We start from the raw sequence: 14,843 nt of genomic DNA on the forward strand, positions 1-14,843 counted from the left end.
TCAAGAAGTTAGACTCCAGAGAACCAAATAACTCTATTAAAAAATGGGGTACAGAGCTAAACAAAGAACTCTCAATTGACGAATACCAAATGGCTGAGAAGCACCTAAAGAAATGTTCAACATCGTTAGTCATCAGGGAAATGCAAATCAAAACAACCCTGAGATTCTACCTCACACCAGTCAGAATGGCTAGGATAAAAAACTCAGGTGACAGAAGATGCTGGTGAGGTTGTGGAGAAAGAGGAACACTCCTCCATTTCTAGTGGGATTCCAAGCTGATACAACCACTCTGGAAATCAGTTTGGCGGTTCCTCTGGTGCTGTGGACTGGGTTCGTTGTGGGGACCCCAATTTCCACAGGATGAGAATTCTGGACAATTAGTTGGCGGATGACAAACAGACTCTACACAAGGGTGTGGTGTATCTGAATGTATTTGTACAAGGTGAAATTCAGGCTTAAATACCATACAGCAAGCAGGGCAGATGACAAGAATCAGATGGGGGTTACAGCAAGGAACTCAAGACTGAGGTCACGTTGGCAAGTGACCTCTACCCCAAGGTCAGTAGGGTCTGGTAGCCAGGTATGAAGCAGGAGGAAGGGGAGTGGAGCCCTCCCTGTTGAGGCATTTTGGTATTCCTATGCTAATTCTCTGGTTCTGCTGGAGGCTATGACTAGGAGGTTCCGACCTAACACTTCCAGCTAATGTCCTTGAGTAGAAGCCCTTCATTACTCTCTAGTATGTAAAACATTTCTAACTATTGTGAACTATCTATTGCCCTAAGGAATGTGCTCGACCTGATTCCTTGAGAGAAATTCCAAGCTATGGACAGCTTGGTATTAAACTAGGATAGGTTGGAAATGTTGTGCTGGCCAGGAAACAATGCCTAATCTTAGCCATTTATGAATCATTTCTTGGGGTACCTTTATGCCTAAATATGAGAGCATGTTGACGATTGGAAAGACTAATCTGGAACATGTCTGAGTTAGGAGATACCAGCAACTGTCTGAATATCCAGGAGGCACAGAACTCCTTTTGGACCCTTATTGCCTCTAATCCTAATCAGGCTTTTACCTCCGATATTTCGGATATGACTGGAGTAAACGAGTGTGCGTGGCACTCCAGAAATTGGACATAGTACTACCAGAGGACCCAGCTATACCACTCCTGGGCATATACCCAGAAGATGCTCCAACATGTAATAAGGACACATGTTCCACTATGTTCATAGGAGCCTTATTTACAATAGCCAGAAACTAGAAACAACCCAGATGTCCCTCAACAGGAATGGATACAGAAAATGTGGTACATCTACATAATGGAGTACTATTCAGCTATTAAAAACAATGAATTTATGAAATTCTTGGGGAAATGGATGGACCTGGAGAATATCATCCTGAGTGAGGTAACCCAGTCACAAAAGAACACACTTGGTATGCATTCTCTGGTAAGTGGATATTAGCCCAGAAGATCGGAATACACAAAGTAGAAACCACAAATCATAAGAAGAAGGAAGACCAAAGTGTGGATCTTAAAGGGGGAACAAAATACCCGTGGAAGGAGTTATAGAGACTAACTATGGAGCAGAGACTAAAGGAAGGACAATTCAGAGACGACCACCTGGGAATCCTTCCCATATTCAATCATCAAATCAAGACACTATTGTGGAAGCCAGCAAGTGCTGGCTGACAGGAGCCTGATATAGCTGTCTCCTGAGAGGTTCTGACAGTAGCCAACTAATACAGAAGTAGAGGCTCATAGCCATCCATTTGTCTGAGTACAGGGTCCACAATGAAGGAGCTAGAGAAAGGACCCAGGGAGCTGAAGGGATTGCAGCCCCTTAGGACGAACAACAATATGAACTAACTAGTACCCTCAGAGCTCCCAGGGACTAAACCACCAACCAAAGAGTACACATGGTGAAACTAATGGCTCCAGCAGCATATGTATAATAGAGGATAGCCAAGTTGGTCATCACTGGAAGGAGAGGCCCTTGGCCCTATGAAGGTTCTATGCCCCAGTGTAGGGGAATGCCAGGGCCAGTAAGCTGGAAGGGGTGGGGTGGTGAGCAGGGGGAGGGGGGAGGGAACAGGGGTTTGTTTTAGTTTTTGTTTTTTTTTATTTTATTTTATTTTTATTTTTGGAGGGGAACCTGGGAAAGGAGATATTGTAAATAAGGAAAATACCTAAAAAAAAAAAAAAGAAGAAGAAGAAAAGAAAATATCTTACAGCTGGCTCTCTCTTTTTGTTTGTTTGTTTGTTTGTTGTTGTTGTTGTTTTCCGAGACAGGGTTTCTCTGTGTATCCCTCGCTGTCCTGGAACTCACTCTGTAGACCAGGCTGGCCTCGAACTCAGAAATCCGCCTGCCTCTGCCTCCCAAGTGCTGGGATTAAAGGTGTGCGCCACCAGTGCCCCTCTTATGGAGGCATTTTCTCAATTGAGATTCCCTCTTCTCTGATGACTCTAGCTTTTGACAAGTTGACATAAAACTAGCCAGGACAGATGATGACCAAAATACTAAAATCATTCCTAGTTACATCAAGCAATGCATTTGAAGAACTTATAGACTGTCTCTATATATTAAGGGAATTTATTGTAATGACTTACAGTAGTCTGTAGTCCAGCTAACCCAACAATGGGCAGCTGTGGATGGGAAGTCTGAGAATCTAGTAATTGCTCAGTCCCAGGAGGCTAGTTGTTTCAGCTGGTGTTCTGTAGAAGTAGATCCCAACAGATATGCTGGCACTTACTTAGATGCAAGCAGGAGTAGAAGAGTGAATCTTTCTTCTTCCAGAGTCATTATGTAGGCCTCCAGCAGGTGTGAGCCAGATTAAAAGTATGTACTGGCATGCCTGGATCTGGAACTTGCTTTGTCCCGGGTTGACCTTGAACTCAGAGATCTGCTTGTCTTAGTCTCCTGGGATAATGGTGTATACTACATTGCCTGGGCCTAAGCTTTTCATGGCCAGTATGCATCAAGATCCGGGTCAGAAATCTTGTGTTTTCCTGCCTCAAGATCTGGATCACAGGTGTGCCCTCCATTTTTGGATTATAGTTCCTTCCAAATCCAGTCAAGCTGACAACCAGGTATAGCCATTACAATACTTCTTTTCAGCTATGATAAAAAGACCTCTAATTAAAAGAATACAGTTGAGTCATGATAGATCACTTGTATTTTTATTTTTGTTTTGTTTCTGTAGTATTGAAGGCTGAACACAGGGCCTCATGCACTCTACTCCTGAGCCACAGCTGGAGAGCTTTCAGATTGCTCTGATATGTAAAGTCTAAATCTGTTATGGACAAATGTCCAGCCAGTGGTCATGGAAGGCTGCCTTCTAGCTTTGGTTCTACAACTCAAGTTGATATATGCCAGATGAAATATGCTTACAATTATGTAGTTATAAAAGTTAGTTTGCAGTTAGTCTTAAATGTTATTTAGGCCATTGAAAAGGCTCAGCTTGGTAAAAGAGCTTGCCCTGTTAGCCTACTGATCTGAGTTCAGTTCCCAGAACTCACATAAAAGGTGGACAAGGAGAACTTGTAGACATTTCCTCTGTTGTTGCACATGACAGTAATAAGTAAATACAATTTTGATGTTTTCACCTGAAAACTTTCAAAATGCCATTTTGAGACTAAATATCAAACATTGCTTAAGTTATAAAGTCAATGGATGAGAAATATTTACATACTGAACAACAGAAAATACAAAGTACTTATTGGAAATGGTGGGAAAGTTGGAAATTGTAGCAATGACAATCTATTGGTACATTATTTCCCTTGCTCTTTTTTTAAATACTGTTTTAGTCAGGCTAGATTTCTGAGGATGCAGGGATGTGAAAATGAAAGAGAATAGTAATTGTTGCTTATCAAAAGTCAGAAAAACAAGAAAAACATAAAGAAATTCATTTTTAAGAAAGGATACAAGATTATATTCAATAATGCAGATAGCTAGCATTTTCTCAGAGAATTATAAATGTGTTGTTTCGGCTTAGCCTATCAGGCAGCTGTTAAATGATTAAAACTGAAGACCTTGTATAAAACAAAAGGTTTAATGTTAAATGAAAGATACTATTTGCATTTGCCTTGTACTACTACGAATTTGAAAGGGAGGCACCCTTTCCAGATAGTTTTCAGGTAACTGCCGCTGTATCATGTTGCATCGGGAAAGCCCCACTGTACTCTCAGGAGAGAGCAAGACTGAAAGGCAGTGCTATTCTAATTAGAATGAAGATAATCTCTGCTTACTGGCCTGCAGTGTACAGTGGTGTGAGGAAGCTGTGGAACTGGTGCTCCTTGCTGGCCTCTGTCTTTTCCTTCCCCATCTTGATGCCCCAGGTCTGCCATTTCTTCAATACAAGCCATTTTTTCCAGGTTCTTACTGCAATATTTCTCTCTTACTCTGCTTCTACTTTACCTTCTGTTTCTATTTTCCTTCTAGTTTTTTCTTCAGAGATACCTCAGTTAGAGTGACTTCCAGTTAATGTATTCTGGAGTCAGTATATTCATAGTTGCCAAAAGACCCAGAAGTGAGTCTTATATTTGGTATGGGAATCCTGTGGACAGATGCCACGGTGGACTGTTCTGAGTTCCTGGTGCCATCACTTTTTGCTTCGGAGAAAGGGTTGAAATTCTGAATGTCATTTTTGCTCTGCTCTTCTTCTCCTGTACCAATCTTCGTGTGCAACATCTTTTTCTGGTCTTGGGGATCAAACTCAGGACCTTACACATATTAAGCAAGTGCTCTTGGAGCTATAGCTCACACCTCTACCCATCTTATGTGGCTGGGCTGGGGTGTGGTCTTAGACCACCTGTGTGCATCTGTTTCTGTTCCATTCTGTTATTTTTTTTTAAATTTCTTACTCTGTGTACGTGTGCACACACATGCATGCTTGCCCATGCCACGCCATTCATGTGGAGTTGGCTCTCTCCTTTGACTTTTACGTGAGTCCTGAGGATCAAGTGCAGGTCCCTGGCTTGCTTGGTGAACACCTTTCCCTGAAGAGCCATCTTACTGACCCTTGTTATTTGAGACATGATCTCATGTTGTGGCTCAGGCTGACAAGGAATGTTAGATCCTTCAGCCTCAGCCTTCCAAGTGCTGGGATTATAGGTGTTTGTCACCTCTCCTGGCTTTCTTCTGAGTGCTGTTTGAAGTGGGCGCCATGGGTGTATGTTATAACTACAGACTTCCTACAGCATTGCATAGTGCTGTGTCCAGTTCCTTTCTCTGTAGAGCTGGAAAGGTATTTTGTGGCTTAGGAGAAAAAAAAACCCCACAATTTATTAATTGGAAATATTGGTCCAAATTTGTTCTATCTGCATCATATAACTATACTTCTATCTTGTCTCTTTAGATTATTTTCTAATTGTCCCCGAGGAGCGTAACAACAGTGTTCCACATAGTGGCAGCTATCTGTTGAAAGAGAAAAGTACAATTTAGCAGGAGATGGAGAGTAGATGTATAAGTGTTTTACATTGCTTTATTATTTATTGCAACAATTATTTATAATTTATTTAAAATGTACTATTGTATATGCATGGGTGTTTTGCCTGTATGTATGTGAAGCCACATTTCCAGCTACTCAGAAATTAATCATTAAGTGTCAGTTGTGTGCCAGGCTGCGAAGAATGCTGGAAATATGGCATCCTTAGTTTCTGTTGTCGTAGATGTTTTATGAGCAGGAGTATGATTTCTGTCTCTCTCACAGAACAGCAGAAATGGTGGTTGGAAGAACACTGGACTCTGGCTCTGTGTCTGGTGTGGGTTGGGCATGAGCAGCCATTTAAATGCTGTGTTCCTTTTCCTTACTGGTCAAAGGAGGAGGGAAAGATACCGAACAGCAGCTATGTTTAGAGGCAGAATCTTGCTGGTTGAGATGTGTGTATATTAGAATGTATGTAGTCATGCTTGTGATAATGTGAAATAGTTTGTTGTAAAATTTCACATGCATCCTAAAATAACTTTAAAGACACTTGGAAGATATAAAGTGCACTTGTTTTCTCTTCTCTTCACAGAAGAAGATAATGCTGAATATGTTTTTAGACACCATGATGGCCGATCCTCCTCCTCAGTGCCTTGTCTGGCTACCTCTCATGCACAGGCTTGCCCATGTTGAGAATGGTGAGCACAGCTTGACCCTTCATCCCTCAGGTTGTAGGGAGAACGGGACTGTAGTGTTCTTAGCTATTATTGTGACAATTTGTAATTGACATTTGCTTGGCATGTCATCATTTGAAGTTGTGACTTTTGTTTTGGGAAGAAGAATATTTATTTCATCATATAATTGGAAGTCTTGTCACTTAGGATTCTAAGAAATAATAAAACCTGGTGGTATATACTCATTTTTTTTTCACCCCAAGATTGCAGGTAATCATATGTTTATGTTATCTACTGTGGTCAGGAATTTCTTTTTCCCCCTCTTTTAATTTATCAGAAAACTGGAGCCCTGCAATATTAGCAATCAAACTTAAGTTGATTTTGAATAATTAAAACATCGCTAAGGTAGAATTTAGTTCTGGGCCTCCTGTCTTCTATTTTTCCCTTTATGATTAAGTGTGTGCATATGTGTATGTATATGTTTGTATGCAAGTGCATGCATGTGGAGATCAGAATTGATGCTGGATGTCTTTCTTTCATTATCTTTTGAGACAGACTCTTGTGAACACAGAAGTTCGCGATTGGCTGGACTGGCTGGCCAGCAAGCTCCAGGGATCTCCCTTTCTCTGCTGCTCTCCCACCCACTGTTAGGGCTACATGTAGGCTTGTTTGGCCACACACAGCTTCTATGCAGCTGTGTGTTAGGGATCTGGGCTCAGGTCCTGATGTTTGTGGGGTGGGCACTCCACTCCTAGGTCCTCTTTACCAGAATCCTCTTTCCCAGTAGTTTGATTTGCCTGTGCTTCTTAGAAGTCTCTCGGGTTTGTTTGTTTGTTTGTTTGTTTGTTTTTACTGTTTATTTTCATATTCAGGTTGTATGAATGTGTATGAAGTTCCGGGAAGGCCGTCACTTTTCTTTCTCTCCAGGTTTGTCTGTACCCCTCTTTGCCACAGGACGGAAGAAGGCATAGCTAAGATGCTGCTGACTGAGCAGAACCCCCCTCCTCACTTTTCTCTCACGCCTTTTATTGTTTTATCTAGTGCTTTTTTTTTTCTTTTTTTAAACTTCTATATGCCTTTTGCTCAAGTCTGGATATTTCACAAACATCTCAGTTTCAGGATTATTTTTCTAAAGGACTAGACTATTAAAGCAGCTAAATTCTTAAATAAGAGTTTCTGAATAGGCAGTTAAGTAGTTAAATTGCTAAGATGTTCCTGGTTCTTTGAGGAGAGATGCTTTCATACTCTTTAAGTGTTTTAGTAGTTTCATGTCCAGTTAGTTTTCACAAACCATCTTGTATCTGCTTTGAAGAGTAAAAAGAGTCTCATTTGTCATGATGTGCTATTAGCCATAAGAATATTTTACTATCACTTTGTATGGAATGTGTTATTATGTTCTTACATGTTCAGTGATATTATGTCTTCTTAGAGACAGGGAAATGTTATGGAATCTTTGAAATGTTTAGAAATAAAACTATCACATTGACACTTGTTTATATGTCTTCTTTTTTAAAGATTTATTTATTTATTTTATATATGTAAGTACACCATAGCTGTCCTCAGACACACTAGAAGAGTGTAACAGATCCCATTACAGATAGTTGTGAGCCACCATGTGGTTGCTGGGAATAAAACTCAGGACCTCTGGAAGAGCAGTCAGTGACAGTGCTCTTAACTGCTGAGCTATCCCTCTAGCCCAAGATTTATTTATTTTATGTATGAGTACACTGCCACTATCTTCAGATATACCATAAGAAGGCATCAGATCCCATTACAGATGGTTGTGAGCCACCATGTGGTTCCTGGGAACTGAACTCAGGACCTCTAGAAGAACAATCAGTGCTCTTAACCACTGAGCCATCTCTCCAGCCCTATTGGCCTTACTTATAAGTGGCAAATAAGTCCTAAAATTATGGTATGTTTGGGGGTTTGTTTGGTTTTGTGTCTTTCCTGTGTTTTGAATTATTTAAAAGACAAATTAAAATTACTATTTAAAAGCTGCATGTGGTGACACATACCTGTAATCCCATGATTACAGGTAGACATGAGAGCGTCAGAAATTGTCTGGCATCGTTGGCTATATATTGTGTTCACACCCAGCCTGGAAGATGTAAGATTCCATTTAAGGAATAAGACAAAAGAACAAACCAAAAAAAAAAAAAATGGGAATATATATTTATTTGTTTAAGCAGAAGTTATATTTATTGTGTTGATTTACAAATCCGGATGTGTACACATTATGAAGGCAACTGGTTCATACTGCACTTGATAAAAGCAGCACTTTCAGCAACCTCTGAACGGTCCTAGTGACAGACCCACTCACGGATCTGCTCTTACCTCTCCACTGTGTGAGCATGCTCAGAAGCGACTAGAAGAAAGTCACAAAGACATACATGCTCAACCTAAACTCCTGGAGTGCATTTGGTAGTTTTACTACTGTACTGCGACATTTAATATTAACGTTAAACTTTATAGACCCTGACTGTACCGGTTGGAGCTGTACCACCAGGTGATGGCTTGGCTTCTGAGTGCATACTCTTGCTAGCACTTTTGTATTTCTTGAAAGTGCAGTGTCAGAAGTCAAGCAGTTTAGAGTTTTTGGTCTTGTCTGTTTCCAATGTGCTGGTACAGTAGGTTTTGCTTTCTCCTGTATTGTTCTGTCCTCAGCTGACACTGTCTTGTTCTCTGTCCCCTCTTTTGCTGGCCTCCAGTCTTCCATCCTGTGGAATGTTCCTACTGTCACTGCGAGAGCATGATGGGCTTCCGATACCGGTGCCAGCAGTGCCACAACTACCAGCTCTGCCAGAACTGCTTTTGGCGTGGCCATGCCAGTGGCGCTCACAGCAACCAGCACCAGATGAAGGAGCATTCCTCTTGGGTAACTCACTGCTTGTCTTTGACCATGTACTCTCAGCGATCCACTTGGCTCACATGTGGTCTTGGTCTGGTGCCCTGCCTGATAGGATGTGATGTCATGAAAGCTTAATGTCAACAAGGATGCTGCAGTTTCTCCTCACTAAGTTTTAAAGATATTCTTTTTTTAAAAAAAGATTTATTTATTATTTTATGTGTATGAGTACACTGTTGCTTTTTTTTTTTTTCAGACACACCATAAGAGGGCATCAGATCCCATTTCAGATGGTTGTGAGCCACCGTGTGGTTGCTGGGAATTGAACTCAGGACCTCTGGAAGAGCAGTCAGTGCTCTTACCCACTGAGCCATCTCTCCAGCCCTCACTGAGTTTTAAAAGCAGACTTTTAAATCCTCTGGGAGGTGTAAGTGTTAACTGCATTTAAAATGGTCCTTTTCACATAAAAAGTATGTTTCTTCTGACTTGAAAAATTATACAAAGGGTTTCTTCCTCATGTTTATTCCCTAGAGCCTTCAGTTGGGTTCAAGCCAGTTTTCCTCACAGCTTGATTGTGTTTATATGCAACAGGGAAAGCATCGTGTAAGGCAGGAGTTACATATGTGTCTCTTAGGTTGGAGAAAGACTCTTTTATAATCACAGCCACATTACTATTCTAACCTTCAAAAGTAGCTTTTAAATAATACTTAGGTGGTGGCCAAGCACAGTGGCGTACACCTTCAACCCCAGTACTGAGAGGAAGGAGCACCCAGAGCTGCGTGAGTTCCAGGCTAGCCTGGTCTACAGAATGAGACCCTGTCTCAAAACAAAACAAACAAAACCAACGTTTGGGTAAAGATTACTGTCTTCTCTTCCTTGGGTGTTTATACATCAGGTGATAGGAATCTCATTAAGTATTTTTCTTCACATCTTTGACTTACTGTAGTTTTGTTGGCTGCTTGCTTTACTAAATGATAGAAGACCCCAGAAGCATGGTTCAGGATATAGGGTCTCACCCTTGTACCTGCTGGACTACTAGAAGGCCTTAGTAGCTGAGTTTCTTCACCCTTTTATTTTTCCTATAATTTAATAAACAAATTAAATAAACCAACACCAGGAAATAGTTAATTGGGGAAATGAAAAGGAAACACAAAGTATCCACCCCTATTCATTTTGACTGTATTGCCAGAATTGGTGATGCTGTGTTGGGGACACAAGTGGCATGGGGTTGAGTTCCACTAAGAGCTAATATAAAACCACCTTTCACTGAACACCCTACTCTCTGGCTGTACATTCCAATACTGGGTTTCGGTTTAAGATAATTCTTTAAATATCTTTGTCTAAGTAGAAGACCCTCTATGTAGTTTCTGTGCCTTCCCTTCCTTCCTCCCTTACTACCTTCCTTCCTTCCTTCTTTCCTTCCTTTCTACCTTCCTTCCTCCTCTCCTTCCTTCCTTCCTTCTTTCCTACCTTTCTTCCTTCCTACCTACCTTCCTTCCTTCCTTCCTTTCTTCCTTCCTTCCCTCCTGCCTTCCTTCCTGCCTGCCTGCCTTCTTTCTTTCCTTCTTTCTTTCCTCCCTCCCTCCCTCCCTCTCTCCCTCCCTTCCGGTTTTGCTATTAAGTAAAGATAACTTAATTGTCATTTTTCTACCTTAGGTAAAGTACATAGCCCACTGTGCTAATTGATTGGCAATATTTCTTGTGTAGCTTTTAGTTTACAGTCTTGCCCTCACTGAGACAGGTTTTGCTAGGTCACTTTTGATTTTGCTGGTGAGCTTCAATGAGAATCTCATTCTCAGCATTAGGCTGTGGAGAGCAAAGATTTTTACTCCTGTAGTTTGAACTTGCTCATTTACCCAATTTAGAACCTCTTCCAAAGTGAGGATTTTGTGTTTACTTAAAGAAAATCAGTAACTGAATACTGCTCTATGGTTTGCAGAAGCAGGTTTTATACACTCTTGAACTTTTTCTCTGAGTTATAACATATATAAGAAAAGTGTGAGCTGGGCATGGTGATTTATGCCTGCATTTCCAGTACTTGGGAGGGCAAGACAGGAGGATTACCATGAGTTCAGGGCAGCCTGTGTTAAGACTTTATCCTCCACCAACCAAGCAACAATAAACCAGTGTAGACGCCATAAGTGAATTCTTACTTATTTGAACTTCGCAATACTCCTGTGAAGCTTTTCTTTCTAAGTAGTTCTCATTTTTATTTCATCTTGCTGTATTTTTTCCACCTTGTGAATCTGTTTATTTTTTATAGTAACTTAAAATTTCCAGAAATCTTGTATTATCGGCTTATGTAATTTTAAGTCTGATACCATCAATAGGTCAGTTCTGAATTTTGATGGATTATGTGCCTGGGTGTGGCACATGTGTACTGACAGTATGTCTATATGTAACTTGTTCTCAAAATTAAGAGTATGCACAGTACCTTGGCCCTTAGAGAAGGATGTGGGTGAATTTTGAGGCTGGATATAAAGGAATTTCCCTTTAACAAAAGGATACCTATTTTTTTTTGGTGGAGCAGGTGAATGCTCTACTGCTGAGCAATATAACAACCACTGTTACCAGTATAATGGTATGTTTTCTATTGTGTCTGTACTAATATTTGAAATGAATGCTTCTGTGCTTGCAGCAGCAGATTTTAGTTTGTTTGACTGGTTTGTCAAAGAAGTTGCACTGTAGATTTGATATATATGTGTTTCAGTGTTTATAAGATTATTTTATTTTCCCAAAGCTTCTATTTAATGTTTCATCTAAGTGAACAAGTAGCAATTCATTATTTCAGACTTCAGTCTATTTAATTTGTGTTCATTTTCCAAAAAAGTGCCGTATGGTACTATATCCAATATTTCTCCTGTCCAACCATCATTTGTTCATTCAGAAGATTTTTTGAGGACTTGCATATGTAATCAGCGCAGTCATACCTCCAGGAACAAACCATTCAAAGGTTCCTACTCTCTTGATGATATTTTACAATATGAAAACAATTGCTAGGACTTGCAGAGGTCTCTGTTTTCCCAGTTCTGCTGGGCATTCAGACTGCTTGCCACACCTTTTCTCCAACTTTACTCGGAGGGGACTGTGTAAATAGTTCTCACCAGTGGAATGTGAGCTGACAGCTGTGTGTCTTTCCACAAGACTCAGTCCTCTGCCTCCTCACTTCAGAGGATTTTGTTAGGACCCAGTGGAAAGTTAAACTGTGAAGTAGAAGAAAATTGGCCCTTTCATAAAAGGTCAGTAGAGAGAAGCATATGCTAACCCATTCGCCTGACATAGATAGAGACATGATTAGAACTGTGTTTCCATCGCTGTTGGGACTGAGGCAGGAGATTGAAGGTTCAAGGCTACCTCGAGTAACTTAGCAAGAACCTGTATCAAAATGAAATTTAAAAGGGCTGGGGATGTAGCTCAGTGGTAGAACACTTGCCTGGTATTTGCAAGTAGGTTCAGTTTCCAACACACACACACACACACACACACACACACCAGAACAAACAAACAGAAAACCCTTTGTGTTAAATGATTAAGGTTTTCATTTTTCCCATAGTACTTAATGCTAGAAGTGGATCACTAGTAAAACTTAAAAGCATGCGGTGTTGGCTTGACATACAGGAGTATACCAGGTGGTGGAGGAAAAAGACAAATCATGTGATACATCTGTAACCAAAATGGTAAATTTGCCATTGGGGTACTTGGAAATAGCCACATATCAACTGAGCCAAGTGTTGGAAAGGATCATAACATGACTCTGTTAACAGTGTGGTATCGCAGGAAAGAGATGAGCTTAGGAAAGATTGCCTGCTTTACAATCAAAGATAAAAGAAATTAGAGAAAGTTCTGGTAGCTAGGACAGTATAAGGAGAAAAAAGCTGTTATTAAGCCCTATTGAGTAAGAGATGAGAGCTGAGAATATTTACAAAGCCTAATAGATGTACTCAGTTGAATAGATAAGGGCTGCCTATAGAGCTTCCGTTTGTAGAGTTAAGGTCCAGGAAGTCTGTGTGAAGACAGTTCTCAAAGTTCCCGAGTAATTCTGTTGAACAGACAAAGTCAGGACCTTGTTTCATGTGGTTTCTAGATGGCTCAGGCTTGAGAATAAGGTCCAGGGAAGAACTGTAGTTTCTGGCACACAGTACTAACGGGGAAACAAATAGATGAAAGGCCCACTGTGTTTCTGAAGGAATCATGTTGGCAGAGAATCCATGAGCCTGGACTGAAAAGACCTTTGATTATTTGATCCAGACAATCACTTTAGAAACCCAGAACTTACTCTGATGCCAGGAAGGGCAGGGATGAGTGCATTATGAACATTGTGTATCCTCAAGAGAGGGCATGTCATGGCACACTTGGTCACAGGGGTAAAGAAGAAACCTATAGCCAGGTGTGGTGGTACAAAGCTCTCATCGCAGCACTGGAGGGTAGAAAAATGAGTTTGAGGCCAGTCTGGTCTATATGATAACTTATTAAAACAAAGAAACCAAAACCAGAAAGAAAGAAAGAGAAGGACCAAGCACACAGTTCCTTTTTCTGTCCCCACTGTATCTTGGGAGTGGGAGAAGGTCATGGAGTGCATCAGTAGTGGTCAGAGGAAGACAGTCTCATACACATGGTCTTAGATGCATTGACTAAATAGATCGTAGACCTTCCCTGTGTCTGCTATGGGAGGGTTGAGCATGTTGGGATACTCGTGATCATGGTGCTCACTAAGCGATCTTTCCTTCCTACCTGGGCAGATAACTCATTTATATAATCCATCTTCCTTGCAATAGATAGGTAGCCATGGCTAGTCTTTACCAGTGGTTACTGCCTCTTATCCAAGACAGTTTAAAGCATGTCTGCTTCTTTCATCCTAATTGTCTTTATCCTTACCTGTGAAACCCATGGTAATGTCTCCAAAGGAGCTAGGTGAGGCAAGAGCCTTGGATGGATGGAGCTCCTGCCAGTTTGCCTAGGACTTGCAAGAAAGGAAGCTGCAAAATCAGTCTAGAGGTGAGGAGGAGTTTAGAGGCTGAGTACAGAAGTCACAGGCCTTGTTTGGGAAAAGAGGAGCAAAGACTGATGCCTGCTGGGGTAGGACAGGGGAGGTGAGGAGATGTAGGAGTGATCAGTCTGAAGGCCCTGGACAGAAGTGCCCTGCTGACTCAGAGCAGCCAGGGAGCCCGTGAGGCTGAGGAGCATGATCCAGGACATGAGCCAGGCTCTGGTTGTCCATTGTCAGGTCTTCTGAGTGAAATGAGGAGTCTTAGTAGAACTTGGGGTAGCATGACATAATTTCATTCATGTTTTAAATGGTCAGTCTGGATGCTGGGTAAAAAATAAACCATATAAGTAAAGGAGAAGCATAGAGACTATTTGTGAAAGATTATTATATTAACTATAGTAGTTAATTCCCTTGTTGTAGCAACATATCCAACAGACCAGCTTATAGGAACAAGGATTTTATTATTTTTTGTCTTGTGGTTCAAGGAATCTAGTCCATCATGACCGGGAAATGGTGGTAGGAAGCTCCTTGCTTCCATCTGACAGATTAGGAGACAGAGAAAAAGAGATGCACTTACTTAACTAGCATTTTCTTTTCCCCCTTTTATTCAGTGAGGGACCTCAGCCTGTGAAATGGTGCTGCCCAAATTCAGAGTCAGTTCTTGCCCCATTCCCCACCTCCACCCCTTATTTAATTTTCTCTGGCAATGCAGACATACCCAAAGGTGTGCCTCATTAATATTCTAGGCATTTATTGATCAAATCAAGTTAACAATGAAAATTAGTATAATTAAACAAAATATGATATGATGGTAGCAGTAGAGGTGGTAAAGGTGTGTGTGTGTGTGTGTGTGTGTGTGTGTGTGTGTGTCTGTCTGTCTGTCTGTCTGTCTGTCTGTAATTTGAACCCAGGG

The 14,843-nt window shown here is 41.0% G+C and overlaps 1 protein-coding gene across 18 annotated transcripts in view; it reads left to right on the plus strand.

Annotated features, from left to right (window-relative positions):
- Positions 1 to 14,843, plus strand: part of Dtnb (dystrobrevin beta) — a 207,203-nt gene that overhangs the window by 69,398 nt on the left and 122,962 nt on the right. For all 18 annotated transcript variants that reach the window (XM_031356373.1, XM_031356381.1, XM_031356374.1 and 15 more), the window contains exons 7-8: positions 6,014 to 6,119; positions 8,807 to 8,973. In XM_031356373.1, the coding sequence (XP_031212233.1) occupies positions 6,014 to 6,119; positions 8,807 to 8,973 (273 nt within the window). The remainder of the gene's footprint in view (positions 1 to 6,013; positions 6,120 to 8,806; positions 8,974 to 14,843) is intronic.

This window comes from Mastomys coucha, unplaced genomic scaffold (genome assembly GCF_008632895.1).
Source record: "Mastomys coucha isolate ucsf_1 unplaced genomic scaffold, UCSF_Mcou_1 pScaffold6, whole genome shotgun sequence".
NCBI classification, from domain to species: Eukaryota; Metazoa; Chordata; class Mammalia; order Rodentia; family Muridae; genus Mastomys; species Mastomys coucha.